The 17,961-nt window shown below is 43.3% G+C and overlaps 1 protein-coding gene across 1 annotated transcript; it reads right to left on the bottom strand.

Moving 5' to 3' along the window:
• Positions 1–13,778: 13,778 nt before the first annotated feature.
• On the bottom strand, positions 13,779–15,795 carry LOC125547517 (expansin-B7-like). The gene is made up of 3 exons (XM_048711358.2): positions 15,491–15,795; positions 14,495–14,685; positions 13,779–14,359 (listed from the first exon to the last, which is right to left on the bottom strand). Exons 1-3 carry the CDS (start codon positions 15,764–15,766, stop codon positions 14,002–14,004), a joined length of 825 nt encoding a protein of 274 aa, XP_048567315.1. The 5' UTR covers positions 15,767–15,795; the 3' UTR covers positions 13,779–14,001.
• Positions 15,796–17,961: the final 2,166 nt, after the last annotated feature.

Genomic DNA, 17,961 nt, shown 5'->3' with positions numbered 1-17,961 from the left:
GCACCACAAAGCACTGACAAAAATTAAAGTGATGAAGTTTGCAAGACTTCTGCAAGATAATTCATGGCATCAGTGGCACTTGAAGAACAACCTGCTGTAGCTGTAAGTTCTTGCGGTGCGGCACTGGCGGTGGGGTGCTGGAGTGTCCACGACCATGATTATGTGGGCCCGGCGCTGCCCACGGCGCCGGAGGACTCACTCCATGATGGTCTCCTTCTGCATGAGCTGCACGGAACATCATAGATTAATAGAGTATACACAAAACTTGCATAAATCTGGCCATAGTATACATTACTACCACAATGCTACTACAGTACATCACAGATTAATAGAGTACATACACACCTTGGATGGCGGCTGAGCATGTCAGGGAGCAGCATATGAATAAGATAGCTAGGATTGCCATGGCTTGTCCCATGGCAGAAGAAGAGAAAGCTATCTTCATGGTTTGTGCGACAACAACAAAGAAGAATTCTGTAAGGAGCCGATTTGCCTGCCATGTGCGGGTATAATATTAACTCATTGGCTTACATATATGTATATATATATAGAGAGAGAGAGAGAGATCAGAAGTTACCTGCCTACTCCAAGAATCATCGTTGATGGAGAGAGGATCGACCCAGATCTCTAAAATCTAATTAAAATGAATGCAATTAATGGTTGATCTCTTTAATATTGTACTACTAATTATACAAGGTTTTTTTTGCAATTGTACTAATTATAAAAGTATCTATCTTCAGTAAGTATTAATTTTTTTCCGGGGAATCAGTATTAAATTTTTAAGACTTATACCAGTCTAAAATGTGGATATTCTGACGTGGAGATTTGTGGAGTCTGCAGTCTAGCATATATGTTTCTCACGTATACCCAAAAAAGTTTGTACCAGCCACAACCTGATAAATCTAGTTAGGAGCGCACGAGCCATGTACTAACTGAATTACATGTAGCCAAAACCGAAGCTAATAGAAATTCAATTCATACTTTGTCAATTTGTGTTGTTGTACTACTGTACCACTAAAGTTTATTTGTCATGAATAGTAAGTACTCATCTCATCAATATGATTACAATTTTTTCAAATCATTGAGCAGTTGTATGTTGAGTAGCATGCTAACCATATCATCGCCACCAGTAACCATGGGGAGACAAGTTAATAAGAAAAAGTAGTAGATCACATATATCTGTCCGCATACACACAGCTCACAAATGATTTTGCCACCCAAGTGACAAGAATGTATACTAGATCACATATATAGCACACAAATGCTGAAGCCACGCATTTGTTTTCTTGTTTAAACTGTCCACGTCTTGTACTTGTACAACAAGGATGTTTGCAATCCTCAATAAGACTTTTGAGTCGCTGCAAACAATTCCATTGTTACAAACTTGCCATTCTTTAGTGAAAGGAAACATTGGCCTGCAGATCTCCTTGATTTCTATGAGCGGAACTCACAGACTTTACATAGTTATAAGAATAAACTTAGTCATTTCAAACTGCATAACCATTAATTTTCACATGGGTCAACACCATCTTTGGAATATAAAACGTAAGTGAAGTAAATAAATTCAGTGTTGTCAAGTCGCTGGGTTGCTTCTCTTAGTGTGACAAGGAAACACATTGCTTCGCGGCTTCCTCACATTTTTGTCAAACAAGTTGATAAGGGAAAACTTCTCACTGGGCCTTGGAGAACCAAGAGTGAACCTTGATTCTGATAAAATTATCTTTGTTGGCTAATACAACATTATCTTTCAATCTGACAAGGATGAAATTAAAGCTCCAATTTTGTGGAATGAGGGAAGTCCGTATTTCAACCCTTAATTCATGCGAATGTCCAAGAAACAACCCTGAATTTTAAACTATCTTACAACCCTCAACTTTTAGAATCGTGCAACTTTCAATCCTATCTCTCATCAAACTTTGATCTGATCAATTCGATTGGTTTTGACCAGTTGACCCCTCCCAATCAGTGTCCACATCACTAGCCTACTTTTTTTACCGAAAAGTATAATGTCCAAAAACAATTGAAAATTTCTATAAAATGAACACTACCTTGATGATCATACTGTGAACATATGAAACTTTTTGCCAAACGTATATAATGTACAAGGAAAATATATATTCATGACCGTTTTTTGAGAAGGGCAAAAGATTTGCCACATTCATTAATTAAGAGAGAGTTTGAGTTTTGTATGCCCGAAGGCCACCCCACCGGAGACATAAGCCTACTCTCCTGGCATCAAATTACTCAAACACTTAGCACCCGCCTTAACCCCTAATAGAAGCCTCCTCATGGATGCTATATAAGATGTATCCCATAGTTGCGAATTTGTTGCTGAAGACCCTTGCATTGTGCTCCTTCCAAATTTTCCGTATGACTAGCATTGCGATCAAAGCCATACCCTTGTGGTTGTCATGATTTCCTTACATGAAGTGGTCCCACCAAGCGAAACATTGTTGATGCCCGCCCAAGAGTTAGCGTCAAAGCAATGGTGCCCAAGCCAATCATGGATGGAGGCCCAAACTCGTAGGGAGAAGTGGCACTGGAACAACAAAGTGCCGTACGACTCCATGGTGGTGCTACAAAGATGGCATAGTCCACAGTTGAGCAATCTCTGCTTGGCCAGCAGGTCCATCGTCCACACCCGGTTTAGAATGACTATCCACGCGAAGAATCTGCACTTAGGAGGAGGCCACACCTTCCATACCGTGGTCTTCAAGCTTGTAGTAGTTTGCCCCAAGAATTGAGCCTTGTACGCCGATGTCACAGAATAGCATCACGAAGACATCAATTTCCAAACAATGGAGTCCAACCTATCTTTGATGAGTTGCACGCGGGAGGTGTAGGACAAAAGCTGAAAGAATTCCTGTAGGTGTTGATTAGTAAGCCCGCTAGACAAGTCAATACGCTGGACCCAAGCATTGCCAACAAGAGCCCCTTTGACCATACTTTTTTCCCTAATGGAGATGTCGAAGATGGAGGGTGCAATTTGTCATGGCCACATCCCGTTAACCCAAGGTGAGTTCCAGAAGCTCGCCTTGGCCCCGTTGCCAACTTTGATAGTAGTGACCGCGTGGAAAAGATCCATGTCCGAGTCATCGCATTGTTTGCCGGAATCCACCCATGTTCTCTTCGGTGCGGCCCAAGCGAGCCAAAGCCACCGAAGGTGCAAGGCACACGCAAACTTGCCCAAGTGTAGAATCCCAAGCCCCCCAAGGCAATAGGCCGGCACACTACGTCCCATTTTATTTTGAACTTTCCACCGGACACCTTTGAAGGAAATATGCCCTAGAGGCAATAATAAAGTTGTTATTTTATATTTCCTTATATCATGATAAATGTTTATTATTCATGCTAGAGTTGTATTAACCAGAAACTTGATACATGCATGGATACATAGACAAAACATAGTGTCCCTAGAAAGCCTCTACTAGACTAGTTCGTTAATGAAAGATGGTTAAGTTTCCCGACCATAGACATGTGTTGTCATTTGATGAACCAGATCACATCATTAGGAGAATGATGTGATGAACAAGAGCCATCCGTTAGATTAGCATAATGATGGTTACATTTTATTGCTATTGCTTTCTTCATGACTTATACATATTCCTTTGACTATGAGATTATGCAACTGTTGGATACCAGAGGAATACCTTGTGTTCTATCAAACATCACAACGTAACTAGGTGATTATAAAGATGCTCTACAGGTATCTCCAAAGGTATTTGTTGGGTTGGCATAGATCGAGATTAGGATTTGTCACTCCGAGTATCGGAGAGGTATCTCCGGGCCCTTTTGGTAATGCACATCATAATAAGCCTTGCAAGAAATGTAACTAATGAGTTAGTTACGGGATGATGCATTACGGAACGAGTAAAGAGAATTGCCGGTAACGAGATTGAACTAGGTATGAAGATACCGACGACAAAGGGAATAACGTATGTTGTCATAACGGTCGGCCGATAAAGATCATCATAGAATATGTGGGAGCCAATATGAGCATCCAAGTTCCGCTATTGGTTATTGACCGGAGAGGTGTCTCGGTCATGTCTACATAGTTCTCGAACCCATAGGGTCCGCATGCTTAATGTTCGATGACGATTTGTATTATGAGTTATGTGATTTGGTGACCAAATGTTGTTCGGAGTCCCGTATGAGATCACGGACATGACGAGGAGTCTCGAAATGGTCGAGAGGTAAAGATTCATATATAGGACGATAGTATTCGGACACCCGAAGTGGTCTGGGGTTACTGGGTGCGTATCGGGTCACCGGAAGGGGTTCCGGGCTACCACGGGCAAACTATATGGGCCTTATGGGCCAAGAGGGGAAACACACCAGCCACAAAGGGGCTGGTGCGGCCCCCCCATATGGGCTGCCCAAATTGGAGAAGGAAAGGGGAAGGAGGAAAGGAAAAAGAGAATAGGATTCCCCCTTCCCCCTCTTCCCTTCCTACTCCGAATAGGAATAGGAAAGGGGGGAGGCCGAATTGGGTGGTGCCCAAGTAGGATTCCTCCTACTTGGGGCGCTCCCTTGGCTGCCTCTCCTCCCCTCCAACCTATATATATGAGGGGGGCACCACTAGAACACATAACAAACATTGTTAACCGTGTGCGGCGCCCCCTCCATAGTTTACGCCTCCGGTCATATTCACGTAGTGCTTAGGCGAAGCCCTGCGTGGATCACTTCACCATCACCGTCACCACGCCATCGTGATGACGGAACTCTCCCTCGACACTTTGCTGGTACAAGAGTTCGAGGGACGTTATTGAGCTGAAAGAATGCAGAACTCGGAGGTGCCGTATGTTCGGTGCTTGATCGGCCGGAACGAGAAGAAGTTCGACTACATCAACCGCGTTGTCAAAATTTTCCGCTTTCGGTGTACGAGGGTAGGTGGACACACTCTCCCCCTCTCTTTGCTATGCATCTCCTAGATAGATCTTGCGTGAGTGTAGGAATTTTTTTGAAATTGCATGCTACGTTCCCCAACGGTGGCATCCGAGCCAGGTCTATGCGTAGATGATATGCACGAGTAGAACACAAAGAGTTATGGGCGGTGATCGTCATACTGCTTACCACCAATGTCTTATTTTGATTCGGCGGTATTGTTGGATGAAGCGGCCCGGACCAACCTTACATGACCACGTTCATGAGACCGGTTCCACCGACAGACATGCAACTAGTTATGCATAAAGGTGGCTGGCGGGTGTCTGTTTCTCCAACTTTAGTTGAATTGAATTTGACTGCGGTTGGTCCTTGTTGAAGGTTAAAACAGCAAACTTGATAAATCACCCTTGTGGTTTTGATGCGTAGGTAAGAACGGTTCTTACTAGAAGCCCGTAGCAGCCACGTAAAACTTGCAACAACAAAGTAGAGGACGTCTAACTTGTTTTTGCAGGGCATGTTGTGATGTGATATGGTCAAGACATGATGTGATGTACGTTAATGTATGAGATGATCATGTTTTGTATAAGTTATCGACAACTGGTAGGATCCTTATGGTTGTTGCTTTATTGTATGAAATGCAAACGCCATGTAATTGCTTTACTTTATCACTATACGTTAGCGATTGTTGTAGAAGCAATAGTTGGCGAGACGACCACGACGCTACGATGGAGATCAAGGTGTCGAGCCGATGACGACGGAGATCATGACCGTGCTTTGGAGGTGGAGATCAAAGGCACAAGATGATGATGGCCATATCATGTCACATATTTTGATTGCATGTGATGTTTATCTTTTATGCATCTTATTTTTCTTAGTATGGCGGTAGCATTATAAGATGATTCCTTAACTAAATTTCAAGGTAGAAGTGTTCTCCCTGAGTATGCACCGTTTCTACAGTTCTTCGTTTCGAGATACCACGTGATCGGGTGTGATAGACTCTACATTTACATACAACGGGTGCAAGACAGTTTTGCACATGCGGAATACTCAGGTTAAACTTGACGAGCCTTGCATGTACAGACATGGCCTCAGAACACTTGAGACCGAAAGGTCGAACGTGAATCATATTGTAGATATGATCAACATAGAGATGTTCATCATTGATGACTACTCCATCTCACGTGATGATCGGACATGGTTTAGTTTATTTGGATCACATATCACTTAGATGACTTGAGGGATGTCTATCTAAGTGGGAGTTCTTAAGTAATTTGATTAATTGAACTTAATTTATCATGAACTTAGTCCTGATAGTATTTGCATATCTATGTTGTAGATCAATAGCTCGCGTATAGCTCTCCTGTTTTATGTTTGATCTGTTCCTAGAGAAAACTAAGTTGAAAGATGATAGTAGCAATGATGCGGACTGGGTCTGTGATCTGAGGATTATCCTCATTGTTGCACAAAAGAATTATGTCCTTGATGCACCACTAGGTGACGACCCTATTCCAGGAGCAGATGCAGATGTTATGAACGTTTTGCAAGCTCGATATGATGACTACTTCATAGTTTAGTGCACCATGCTTTTATGCTTAGAACCGGGACTTCAAAAATGTTTTGAAACTCCACAAAGCATATGAGATGTTCGAAGAGTTGAAATTGGTATTTCAGACTCATGCCCGTGTCGAGAGGAATCAGAGCTCTGACAAGTACTTCGCCTACAAGATGGAGGAGAATAGCTCAGCCAGTGAGCATGTACTCAGAATGTCTGGGTACTACATTCGCTTGAATCAAGTGGGAGTTAATCTTCCAGATAAGATAGTGATTGACAGAATTCTCTAGTCACTATCACGAAGCTACTAGAACTTTGTGATGAACTATAATTTGCAAGAGATGACGAAAATGATTCCCGAGCTCTTTGCGATGCTGAAATCGACGAAGGTAGAAATCGAGAAAGAGCATCAAGTGTTGATGATTAATAAGCCCACTAGTTTCAAGAAAAAGGGCAAGGGAAAGAAAGAAAACTTTAAGAAGAATGGCGAGCAAGTTGCCACTCCAATGAAGAAGCCCAAAGCTAGACCCAAGCCTGAAACTGGGTGCTTCTACTACAAAGGAAATGGTTATTGGAAGTGGAACTGCCCTAGATACTTGGCGGATAAGAAGGATGACAAAGTGAACAAAGGTATATTTAATACACATGTTATTGGTGTGTACTTTACTAGTGTTCACAGTAACCCCTGGGTATTTGATACCAGTTCAGTTGCTAGGATTAGTAACTCAAAACAGGAGTTGCAAAATGAAGAGAGACTAGTTAAGGGCAAGGTGATGATGTGTGTTGGAAGTGATCCAAAGGTTGACAAGATCACCATCGCACACTCCCTCTACCTTCGGGATTAGTGTTGAACCTAAATAAATGTTATTTGGTGTTTGCGTTGAGCATAAATATGATTTGATCATGTTTATTGCAATATGGGTATTCATTTAAGTCAGAGAATAATTGTTGTTCTATTTACATGAAGAAAATCTTCTATGGTCATACACCCAATGTAAATGATTTATTGACTCTCGATCGTAATGATACCCATATTCATAATATTGATGCCAAAAGATGCAAAGTTGATAAAGATAGTGCAACATATTTGTGGCACGACCATTTAGGTCATATTGGTGTAAAGCGCATGAAAATACTCCATGCAGATGGACTTTTGGAATCACTTGATTATGAATCATTTGATGCTTGCAAACCATGCCTCATGGTCAAGATGACTAAGACTCCGTTCTCTGGAACAATGGAGCGAGCCACTGATTTATTGGAAATAATACATACCGATATATGCGGTCCGATGATTGTTGAGGCTCGCGGCGGGTATCATTATTTTCTAACCCTCACAAGTGATTTAAGAAGATATGGGTACATCTACTTAATGAAACACAAGTATGAAACATTTGAAAAGTTCAAAGAATTTCAGAGTGAAGTGGAGAATCATCATAACAGGAAAATAAAGTTTCTACTATCTAATCGTGGAGGCGAATATTTGAGTTACGATTTTGGCCTTTCATTTAAAACAATGTGGAAAAGTTTCACAAATCACGCAACCTGGAACACCATAGCGTAATGGTGTGTCCGAACGTCGTAACCGTACTTTATTAGATATGGTGCGATCTATGATGTCTCTTACTGATTTACCACTATCGTTTTGGGGTTATGCATTAGAGACAGCTGCATTCACGTTAAATAGGGCACCATCTAAATCCATTGATACGACACCGTATGAAATATGGTTTGACAAGAAACCTAAGTTGTCGTTTCTTAAAGTTTGGGGTTGCGATGGTTGTGTGAAAAAGCTTCAGCCTGATAAGGTCGAACCCAGATCGGAGAAGTGCGTCTTCATAGGATACCCAAAAGAAACTGTTGGGTACACCTTCTATCACAAATTCGAAGGCAAGATCTTTGTTGCTAAGAATGGATCCTTTCTAGAGAAGGAGTTTCTCTCGAAAGAAGTGAGTGGGAGGAAAGTACAAATTGATGAGGTAATTGTACCTTCTCTCGAATTGGAAAGTAACTCATCACAGAAAACCGTTCCCGTGATGCCTACACCAACAAGAGAGGACGCTAATGATAATGATCATGAAACTTCAGATTAAGTTACTACCAAACCTCATAGGTCAACCAGAGCATGTTCTGCACCAAAGTGGTATGGAAATCCTGTTCTGGAAGTCAAGTTATTAGACCATGATGAACCTACGAACTATGAGGAAGCGATGATGAGCCCAGATTCCCCAAAATGGCTTGAGGCCATGAAATCTGAGATGGGATGCATCTATGAGAACGAAGTGTGGACTTTGCTTGACTTGCCCGATGATCGGCAGACCATAGAGAATAAATGGATCTTCAAGAAGAAGACTGACGCTAACGGTAATGTTACTGTCTACAAAGCTCGACTTGTTGCAAAAGGTTTTCGACAAGTTCAAGGAGTTGACTACGATAAGACCTTCTCACCTGTAGCGATGCTTAAGTCCGTCCGAATCATGTTAGCAATTGCCACATTTTATGATTATGAAATTTGGCAAATGGATGTCAAAACTACATTCCTTAATGGATATCTTAAAAGAGAGTTGTATATAATGCAACCAGAAGGTTTTGTCGATCCAAAAGGTGCTAACAAAGTGTGCAAGCTCCAGCGATCCATTTATGGACTGGTGCAAGCCTCTCGGAGTTGGAATATACGCTTTGATAGTGTGATCAAAGCATATGGTTTTATATAGACTTTTGGAGAAGCCTGTATTTACAAGAAAGTGAGTGGGAGCTATGTAGCATTTCTTATACTATATGGAGATGACATATTGTTGATCGGAAATGATACTGAATTTCTGAATAGCATAAAAGGATACTTGAATAAGAATTTTTCAATGAAAGACCTCGGTGAAGCTGCTTATATATTGGGCATCAAGATCTATAGAGATAGATCAAGACGCTTAATAGGACTTTCACAAAGCACATACCTTGATAAACTTTTGAAGAAGTTCAAAATGGATCAGGCAAAGAAAGGGTTCTTGCCTATGTTACAAGGTGTGAAGTTGAGTCAAACTCAATGCCCGACCACTGTAGAAGATAGAGAGAAAATGAAAGTCATTCCCTATACTTCAGCCATAGGTTCTATCATGTATGCAATGCTATGTACCAGACCTGATGTGTGCCTTGATATTAGTTTAGCTGGGAGGTACCAAAGTAATCTAGGAGTGGATCACTGGACAGTGGTCAAGAACATCCTGAAATACCTGAAAAGGACTTAGGATATGTTTCTCGTTTATGGAGGTGACAAAGAGCTCGTCGTAAACGGTTACATCGAGCAAGCTTTGACACTGATCCGGATGATTCTAAGTCACAAACCGGATACGTATTTTTATTAAATGGTGGAGCCTTCAGTTGGTGCAGTTCCAAGCAGAGCGTCGTGGCAGGATCTACGTGTGAAGCAGAGTACAGAAAATGAAGGAGTTTGGATGAAGGAGTTCATATCCATTCTAGGTGTAATACCTAGTGCATCGGATCCAATGAAAATCATTTGTGACAATACTGGAGCAATTGCCTTGGCAAAGGAATCCAGATTTCACAAGAGAACCAAGCACATCAAGAGACGCTTCAATTCTTCGTCGATCAAGTCAAGGAGGGAGACATAGAGATTTGCAAGATACATACGGATCTGAATGTTGCAGCCCCGTTGACTAAGCCTCCCTCACAAGAAAAACATGATCAACACCAAGACTCCATGGGTTGTAGAATCATTACAATGTAATCTAGATTATCGACTCTAGTGCAAGTGGGAGATTGAAGGAAATATGCCCTAGAGGCAATAATAAAGTTCTTATTTATATTTCCTTATATCATGATAAATGTTTATTATTCATGCTAGAGTTGTATTAACCGAAAACTTAGTACATGTGTGAATACACAGACAAATAGAGTGTCACTAGTATGCCTCTACTTGACTAGCTCGTTGAATCAATGATGGTTATGTTTCCTGACCATAGACATGAGTTGTCATTTGATTAACGGGATCACATCATTGGGGAATGATGTGATTGACTTGACCCATCCGTTAGCTTAGCATGATGATCGTTTAGTTTGTTGCTATTGCTTTCTCCATAACTTATAGATGTTCCTGTGACTATGAGATCATGCAACTCCCGAATACCGGAGGAACACCTAGTGTGCTATCAAATGTCACAACATAACTGAGTGACTATAAAGATGCTCTACAGGTGTCTCCAATGGTGTTTGTTGAGTTGGCATAGATCGAGATTAGGATTTGTTACTCCGAGTATCGGAGAGGTATCTCTGGGCCCTCTCTGTAATACACATCACCATGAGCCTTGCAAGAAACGTGACTAATGAGTTAGTTGCGGGATGATGCATTACAGAATGATTAAAGAGACTTGCCGGTAACGAGATTGAACTAGGTATTGAGATACCGACGATCGAATCTCAGGCAAGTAACATACCGATGACAAAGGGAACAACGTATGTTGTTGTGTGGTTTGACCGATGAAGATCTTCGTAGAATATGTAGGAACCAATATGAGCATCCAGGTTCCGCTATTGGTTATTGACCGGAGATGAGTCTCGGTCATGTATACATAGTTCTCGAACCCGTAGGGTCCGCACGCTTAACGTTCGGTGACGATCGGTATTATGAGTTTATGTGTTTTGATGTACCGAAGGTAGTTCAGAGTCCCGGATATGATCACGTACATGACGAGGAGTCTCGAAATGGTCGAGACATAAAGATTGATATATTGGACGGCTATATTCGGACATCGGAAGTGTTCCGGGTGATTTTGGAGAAAACCGGAGTGCCGGAGGGTTACCGGACCCCCCCCCCCCCGGGAAACTGATGGGACACATGGGCCTTAGTGGAGAGAGAGAGGGCCAGCCAGGGCAGGCCGCGCGCCCCCTCCCCCTCTGGTCCGAATTGGACTAGGGAAGGGGGGCGGTGCCCCCCTTTCCTTCTCCCTCTCCTCCTTCCTTTCCCCCTCCTAGTAGAACTAGGAAAAGGGGAGTCCTACTCCTAATAGGAGGAGGACTCCTCCTCTTTTGGCGCACCCCAAGGGCCGGCCGGCCTCCCCCTTGCTCCTTTATGTACGGGGGCAGGGGAGCACCCTAGGACACACAAGTTGATCATTGATCTCTTAGCCATGTGCGGTGCCCCCCTCCACCATAATCCACCTCGGTCATATCGTTGTATTGCTTAGGCAAAGCCCTGCGCCGGTAGCTTCATTATCACCGTCATCATGCCGTCGTGCTGACAAAGATCTCCCTCGACACTCAGCTGGATCAAGAGTTTGTGGGACGTCAGCGAGCCAAACGTGTGCAGATCGCGGAGGTGCCGTACTTTCGGTACTAGGATCGGTCGGATTGTGAAGACGTACGACTACATCAACCGCTTTGTCATAATGCTTCCGCTTACGGTCTACGAGAGTACGTGGACAACACTCTTCCTCTCGTTGCTATGCATCATGATGATAGATCTTGCATGTGTGTATGATTTTTTTTTGAAATTACTGCGTTCCCCAACATGTTCTCGGCTGCGGACATAAACGAGTTGTGGGACGCTATTCTCCCTCGACACTTGCATCCCAAAGCTTGGCTAGTTGTTCTGCTTACACTCTTATAGAAGATCTTGGCTGCCTGCAGCGACATGTTATTAAGGTCCATTGACCAACATTCTGTAATAACCCTTAGACTTGTTATCTTAGACATAGATCTCTGGTCATATCATATCATGAAGACGAGTGACAAGGATGACGTCTTCTTGTGGCGTTCCTATCTCTCTGCACGTTCCACCGTTCCTTTGTAATTTATGTACTTTGCTGTGTCGGCAGACTTTGAGAATTGAGAGCGAGTGCGGATGAAAAAAAGAATGCGTGCCTTGCGTTTCCCTTCGTGGTCGTGGAGTTCCGGCGAGTTCATATATGATGGAGATGAGTTGCACGTATATGGCGAGTTGTGTTGTCGCTGGACAGGAGGTGTCGTTTGATAAGATGTGGCATCGGCGACACTGAAAAGATGTGAAGATGTGAAGATGTGGTGGGTGAAGAGTTGTGCCTTCCCACGTACAAGCAACCGACGAGAAGATGAATATCAACGTGAAGATGGATGCGGACCAGTTAAGTTGAGTTTCTGCATGAGGCTATGCGTTTAGTCTGCATGTGGGACGCTAAGATGTGGCAGCGTGGCTGGTAGTCCAGATAATCGTTGGTTAAACTCTATGAGTGGATATGCAAATGAAGTTGCGGTGAGGATGAAGTGGTGGCCATCATTACATGAAGAGAGAAGTTGTGATCCGGTAAGTCGCGTCACCAAAGACAACGGGCGTGATAAGATGAATAGAGAGTCGTCTGCGTGTCTCATCGAGTGAAGAGTCAGATGTTTGGATTAGGGGGTGCTTGTTGGAATAATCCAAACATAGATGAGTTAGTCGATGTACCGTGCGCGTTGGATGCATGGCAAAGTTATGTCCGGTTAGGACTATATTAGCATTATTGTGATGCCGCGTGATTAGATTAGGTAAGTCAATATGAGTCTGGTCAAGAGTAGTAGTACTAGACGGATTAGAATTGATGGTTAGCTTGGGTAGCTTTGCTTCTACTAGTCCGTGTAGGTTAGGAAATAGGAGTCTACGTCCGTGGCCTAAGCCTATATATATTTGGGACGTCGGCGTGAGTTTGTGTACGCGTGTGTTCGTGTTATTCTGATGTGATCAATTCCGAGGGAAAATTTCCAACAAGACAGGCTCAATACTAGGGAAAATTTGGCGCACAGAAATATCATCTCGTCCAACTTGTGCCCAAGGTGCCTACAGCTTCCTGAAGATACGATCCACCTCTTTATCACATGCCCTCCGGCGGACAGAGTGTGGTAGCGTGTGGGCATTACTCCACCCCCACCCCCCTCCTGTGATTCACAAAAAAAGAAAACAATGTTGAACATGAGGCGGGGGCACACAGCAAAGTTGGTGCGGCGTGGCGCGACAGTTAATGGGCCGCTCCGTCTATGGTGTAAGTTTGGCAAGTTGACACATGGCGAAACTCGACAAAGAGCGACTCTTTGCCAAGTTTCCGATGATAAGCACTCGGCATAGTAACTCATTACCAGCGTGTTCTTGGTGGAGTCTTGTTCGCCCGGTGCGGAACTCAGCAAACACATTGCCGAGTTGTTTCCGGCGTTTGCAGAGTTCTCTGGGCACTCGGGAAAGCTGCGGTTCCCAGCAATGTGCTATGCCGTCCGAATAAAGCTTCCCCGTAGCAAATGCTAATAATAAAGCTTAGGGATCATGTGGTGCAGATCAAATTTATGCGTCTAATGCACAACCATAAATGTATAACATTACACTAAATAAGCAGTTGTATATAACATTTATTGATATTGATATAGATAGATATATTAAGCTGAGGATGGACGAACACACATGCAACCAGACATCACAGGCGACGTCTCAGCCTGCTACATAGGCACGCACACATGTACCATATTTATTTTTTCTTCGACAAATCAGGGTGCTCCCCTTTTCATTACTTCCATATATATATATATATGGGCATATCTGGCCGATCAATCAATTAATGAAACTGGACGAGGGAGCTGTAGGTTTTGTTGGGCTTCCAATCGATGGGGATAACCTGTTCGGCGACGAGTGTCTTCCCGGACTCGTTGGTGACGCGCAACGAGAATGGCCCCTGCATGGGGTGGTGGGCATCCATCCTCCAGATGGATCCCCATGACTCCTTCATGGGCACCCACTGCCCCGTTGGAGCCATCTTGCCGCCACTAACAGCGCCGGGTCGCGACTCCATGATGTCCAGCTGCCTCACATCGCCATCGCCGTCCTCGTACTCCACCAGGATTGCCATGTAGAACAGGTTCGACCCCTCCTCCACATGGAACGTCACCGTCAGTCCCGGGTAATGGCACGGCACCCTGCGCAGCCATGTAACTCACGGGTGTCAGTGTGTGTCATCTCATAAACACACAATATCATCTAGCTCTCGATCTCAATAAGGTAAGACGATGGCTATGATGCTGACTGGCGTTATAGGCAGGTGGGTGTGGTACCTCTTGAACTGCATGTTGATCATGCCGGCGTGGCGGAGCTCGTCGTTGCGGCCGTCCTTGGCCATGGCTCCGAAGGCGGTGCCACTGAGGTCGAAGTGGTACCGGGAGACAGGGTAGTAGTTCATGTCCGTGATGATCACCGTCTTCGGCACACCGGAGCACGCAGGGTGGTCTGACTTTAAGCACCTTATCTGCATTTGCAGTGCACGACGTTACAGGCTGCACATGAAACACATCTATATCCTATATGAATATTTCTGAATGCATGCACGCGAATAATAATGGCTAAAAAACAATGTGTTGGTAACAAATTGGTTTGTAAACGGTTTTTCCTAGCTGGGGCTACACGGTACCCCTTATCTCAGCCTTTCAATCGTGCCCATGTGTTCATCGAGATATGTGCACACAGCAGTTGGCGTCACACGCTTAATCCTTAATCATCTGCATGTGAGGGAACATGACGTCGCATGTGCCTCTGACTCTCTCGTTCTTCCCTGCATGCAACTCTTCTCTCTCTTCCTTTATGCTCATGTGCATAGAGCTTCTCTTGTGCATGCCCATGCAGAAATATTTTATGAGAGGGAGGGGGAGAGAGAGAGAAATGTCCAGCAGATGCTGCATGTGCATGCCGAGTATTTTATGAGACGATGAGACAGGACGTGAGGAGAGAATGCAATGTCCAGCAAAGATTACGGTTCATGCTGAGAGGATGAGACAGCTACAATCTGCTAATTGTTTGACTCTGCCGCTGAGCATTGCACATATCTCGAAGTGAACTGACGCTGGAGATAGTGGGTACCATGTAGCTCGGGCTAGGAAGGAACTTTGCGAAAATAAATAGATTATAGTGATACTCCCTCTAATCTATATTAAATTTTGCCGATTCAGTATAAAATTGTACCAAATCAGCGATAATTAATATGAATCAGAGGAAGTAACATAATTGCATGCAGTGTGTAGTAAACGAATGATAGCGTAAGGTGGGTCGTATCGTACCTGGTAGCAGGAGCCGCAACCCTTGCCGTCCTTGAAGAGCGGCTGGTTGCCGCAGGAGGTCATGGAGGAGAAGGGTGGCAAGTTGACGTTCTTGAACCCGCACGCGCCGCCGTTGTCGTCGGGACCGGCACCATGGGGCGCTCCGTACCATGTCGCCTTGGCGTCAAGCCAGCTGGAATTGGCCACAGCAGGAAACGCGTGGTGCTTGGCGTAGCAGCCATAGGCATGGGAGACGAGGATCAGAGCAGCCGCGACCGCAACGGAGGAGGATGCCATCGCTGGTTCTTGTGCCGGACAACGCTGGGCACTCTGCCGTACTTATAGCGCAGCAAAAACTGGTAGCGGCACCCACAGAGAAGGATATTAATTAAATAATCTTTTTGTTTTTAATTATTTCATTTAATCAATTTAATAGAGAAATCAGTCTGTATCTGCAACACTAAATAAGAATATATGAAAATATACCGTATATGTTGACATTAATAAGCTTGTTAATGTTAGAACGCGGCGTGGGCTAAACTGGCTTGTTACATAATACTTTTCTAAAAAAGAAAAAAGAAAAATTCTATATGTACATGTCACTACCTCATTTTCCAACTCACTGCACCTGTCCTCTCCAACGTCGTCGTTTAAAGTGGCAATTGAGACAGAGGATTAAGTGGGACGGCTGATTGATGATGGCCAAGATCGTCGACGATCATTACGGCGAAGAATACCATGGTGTCTGAGCATCGACAACCATAGGCCTCACTTCTAACTTCGGCAAGTTTTGTCCCTCATTTCTATGGACCACGTACCATTATCAAGATATTTAGGGCTTCATTCGTTTCGTGCTTCTGATAGTATTATGCGAGCCCTTTGCGTCAGTTGTTCGAAAAAGTTGAGGTGTGTGTGATTTTTGCTCTGTTTAGTTAGGTCAATAGATCAACTTTCTGGTTTTCGATTTAGGGTTGATCAATGTCTCCGTAATTAATGGCCCTGTAGGGAAAAATTGTAAAGAGTTTGGCGATGTACTAACTAATGATTAGTGTACTCCGCTTTTAGATTGTAGTACTATTTAGGGTTTGAATGATCCATTTTGAATGGATCTTTTCTGGAAAGGACCTATCTTTTAAAAAACTATTTTTTTGCAGTGTAGACATTGATGTTCATGAATTCACCATGATATACATCATTTCTTGTTTTTTCGTGGTGTTGGACCTATGAGAACATACATGATACTAAGATTATTTGGTTTGATTGTTGTTTATATGTCTTCCTCTCCAGCGACATGAGGGTAGCACTTGGTTTTCCATGGGGGCAGCTCTCTAGCATTTTTTTGTTTGAACATAGTAATTTATCTTTATGATTCATTTGGACTAGATTCTATGGGAATATATTTTTATCCACTGCATTCTCTTTGATAGAATCTTAAGTTCTTTTTCACAATCTAGCATCATTTCACCCCCTTTAAATCATAAGACTGCATCAAATTCTTGAATTTCCTTTCTCTTTTGCCCTTTGATTTCTAGGCAGTGCCTAAGAAAATATTCATATACCTACAATTTGAATCATACAATCACAACAAATGATTCCACAGGTTAGGTGTTTTTCTACAAGTTTGGAGGAAACCAAACATGAGGCCGAACCTAACAGGAAAAAAAAATCCTTTGAATGTTTCAATGCATCTTATGTCTTCCACTAACTATTCTCTCTTACTAATCAAGTAACAGCCATTCTCTGAAATTCTCTTTTTTCCTCTTGTGCACCATCCAAAATGAGTTTTTTTTGTAGGATTCAACATGCATGCCATGACATTCGTCCTGCAATTTTACTACTATTATGTTTGAGAGTCCTACCTTCCAAAGGTGCCTACCATGTGTTCATTTATTCTTGTGCCTTGTTGTTTTTCAAAATATAGACACCCTGAATTGTATATTCATGCAACATAAACTTTCCTATAAAAGACAATAAAACCATATCCACTACGTGTTTCAATACTCTATAGGAGATATCAGTAACCTTAGCACCTCTTCGCATGTTGTGAATAAAAGATGTCACAACAACAACAGGAGTGTGACCTAAGGATTTCACGTTCCATTATTACGCTTCAATAAATAAATTGCACATGCTCATTGCATTGGTGGTTCTTCATATATTCGGGGATGGCCACAACAGACAGCTAAAGGGTTTTGCAGTGTGGTACAAGTGTCGTTATCACAGGCGGCATAGTGTTATTTAGATAGTATGGAATACTGCAGTTAATCGTCAGGTATGGGATACCATCCGCCCAAGCGATCCTGATATATAAGAAAGGGTGTGGTTGAACCCAGCACTAGTAGAAAACAGGGCTATGGTCCAGGCCAGCTTAGCCCATTAGTCCCGGTTCAGTCTAGAACCGGGACTAATGTGAGCATTGGTCCCGGTTTGTGCGGCTAAGGCATTAGTCCCGGTTCATCTAGACCTTTTGGTCCCGGTTGGTGGGATGAACC

This window comes from Triticum urartu, chromosome 3A (genome assembly GCF_056163025.1).
Source record: "Triticum urartu cultivar PI428250 chromosome 3A, HENAU_Tu73, whole genome shotgun sequence".
Classification (NCBI taxonomy): domain Eukaryota; kingdom Viridiplantae; phylum Streptophyta; class Magnoliopsida; order Poales; family Poaceae; genus Triticum; species Triticum urartu.
This window is presented reverse-complemented; position numbering and strand designations above follow the sequence as displayed.

Excerpts from the sequence above, each read along its gene's own strand:
- LOC125547517 (XM_048711358.2), bottom strand. The coding sequence starts at position 15,766 with ATGGCATCCTCCTCCGTTGCGGTCGCGGCTGCTCTGATCCTCGTCTCC. Across the intron at positions 14,686-15,490 it reads GTTGCGGCTCCTGCTACCAG|ATAAGGTGCTTAAAGTCAGA; the intron begins GTACGATACGAC and ends CTGCAAATGCAG. Across the intron at positions 14,360-14,494 it reads ATCAACATGCAGTTCAAGAG|GGTGCCGTGCCATTACCCGG; the intron begins GTACCACACCCA and ends ATGGCTGCGCAG.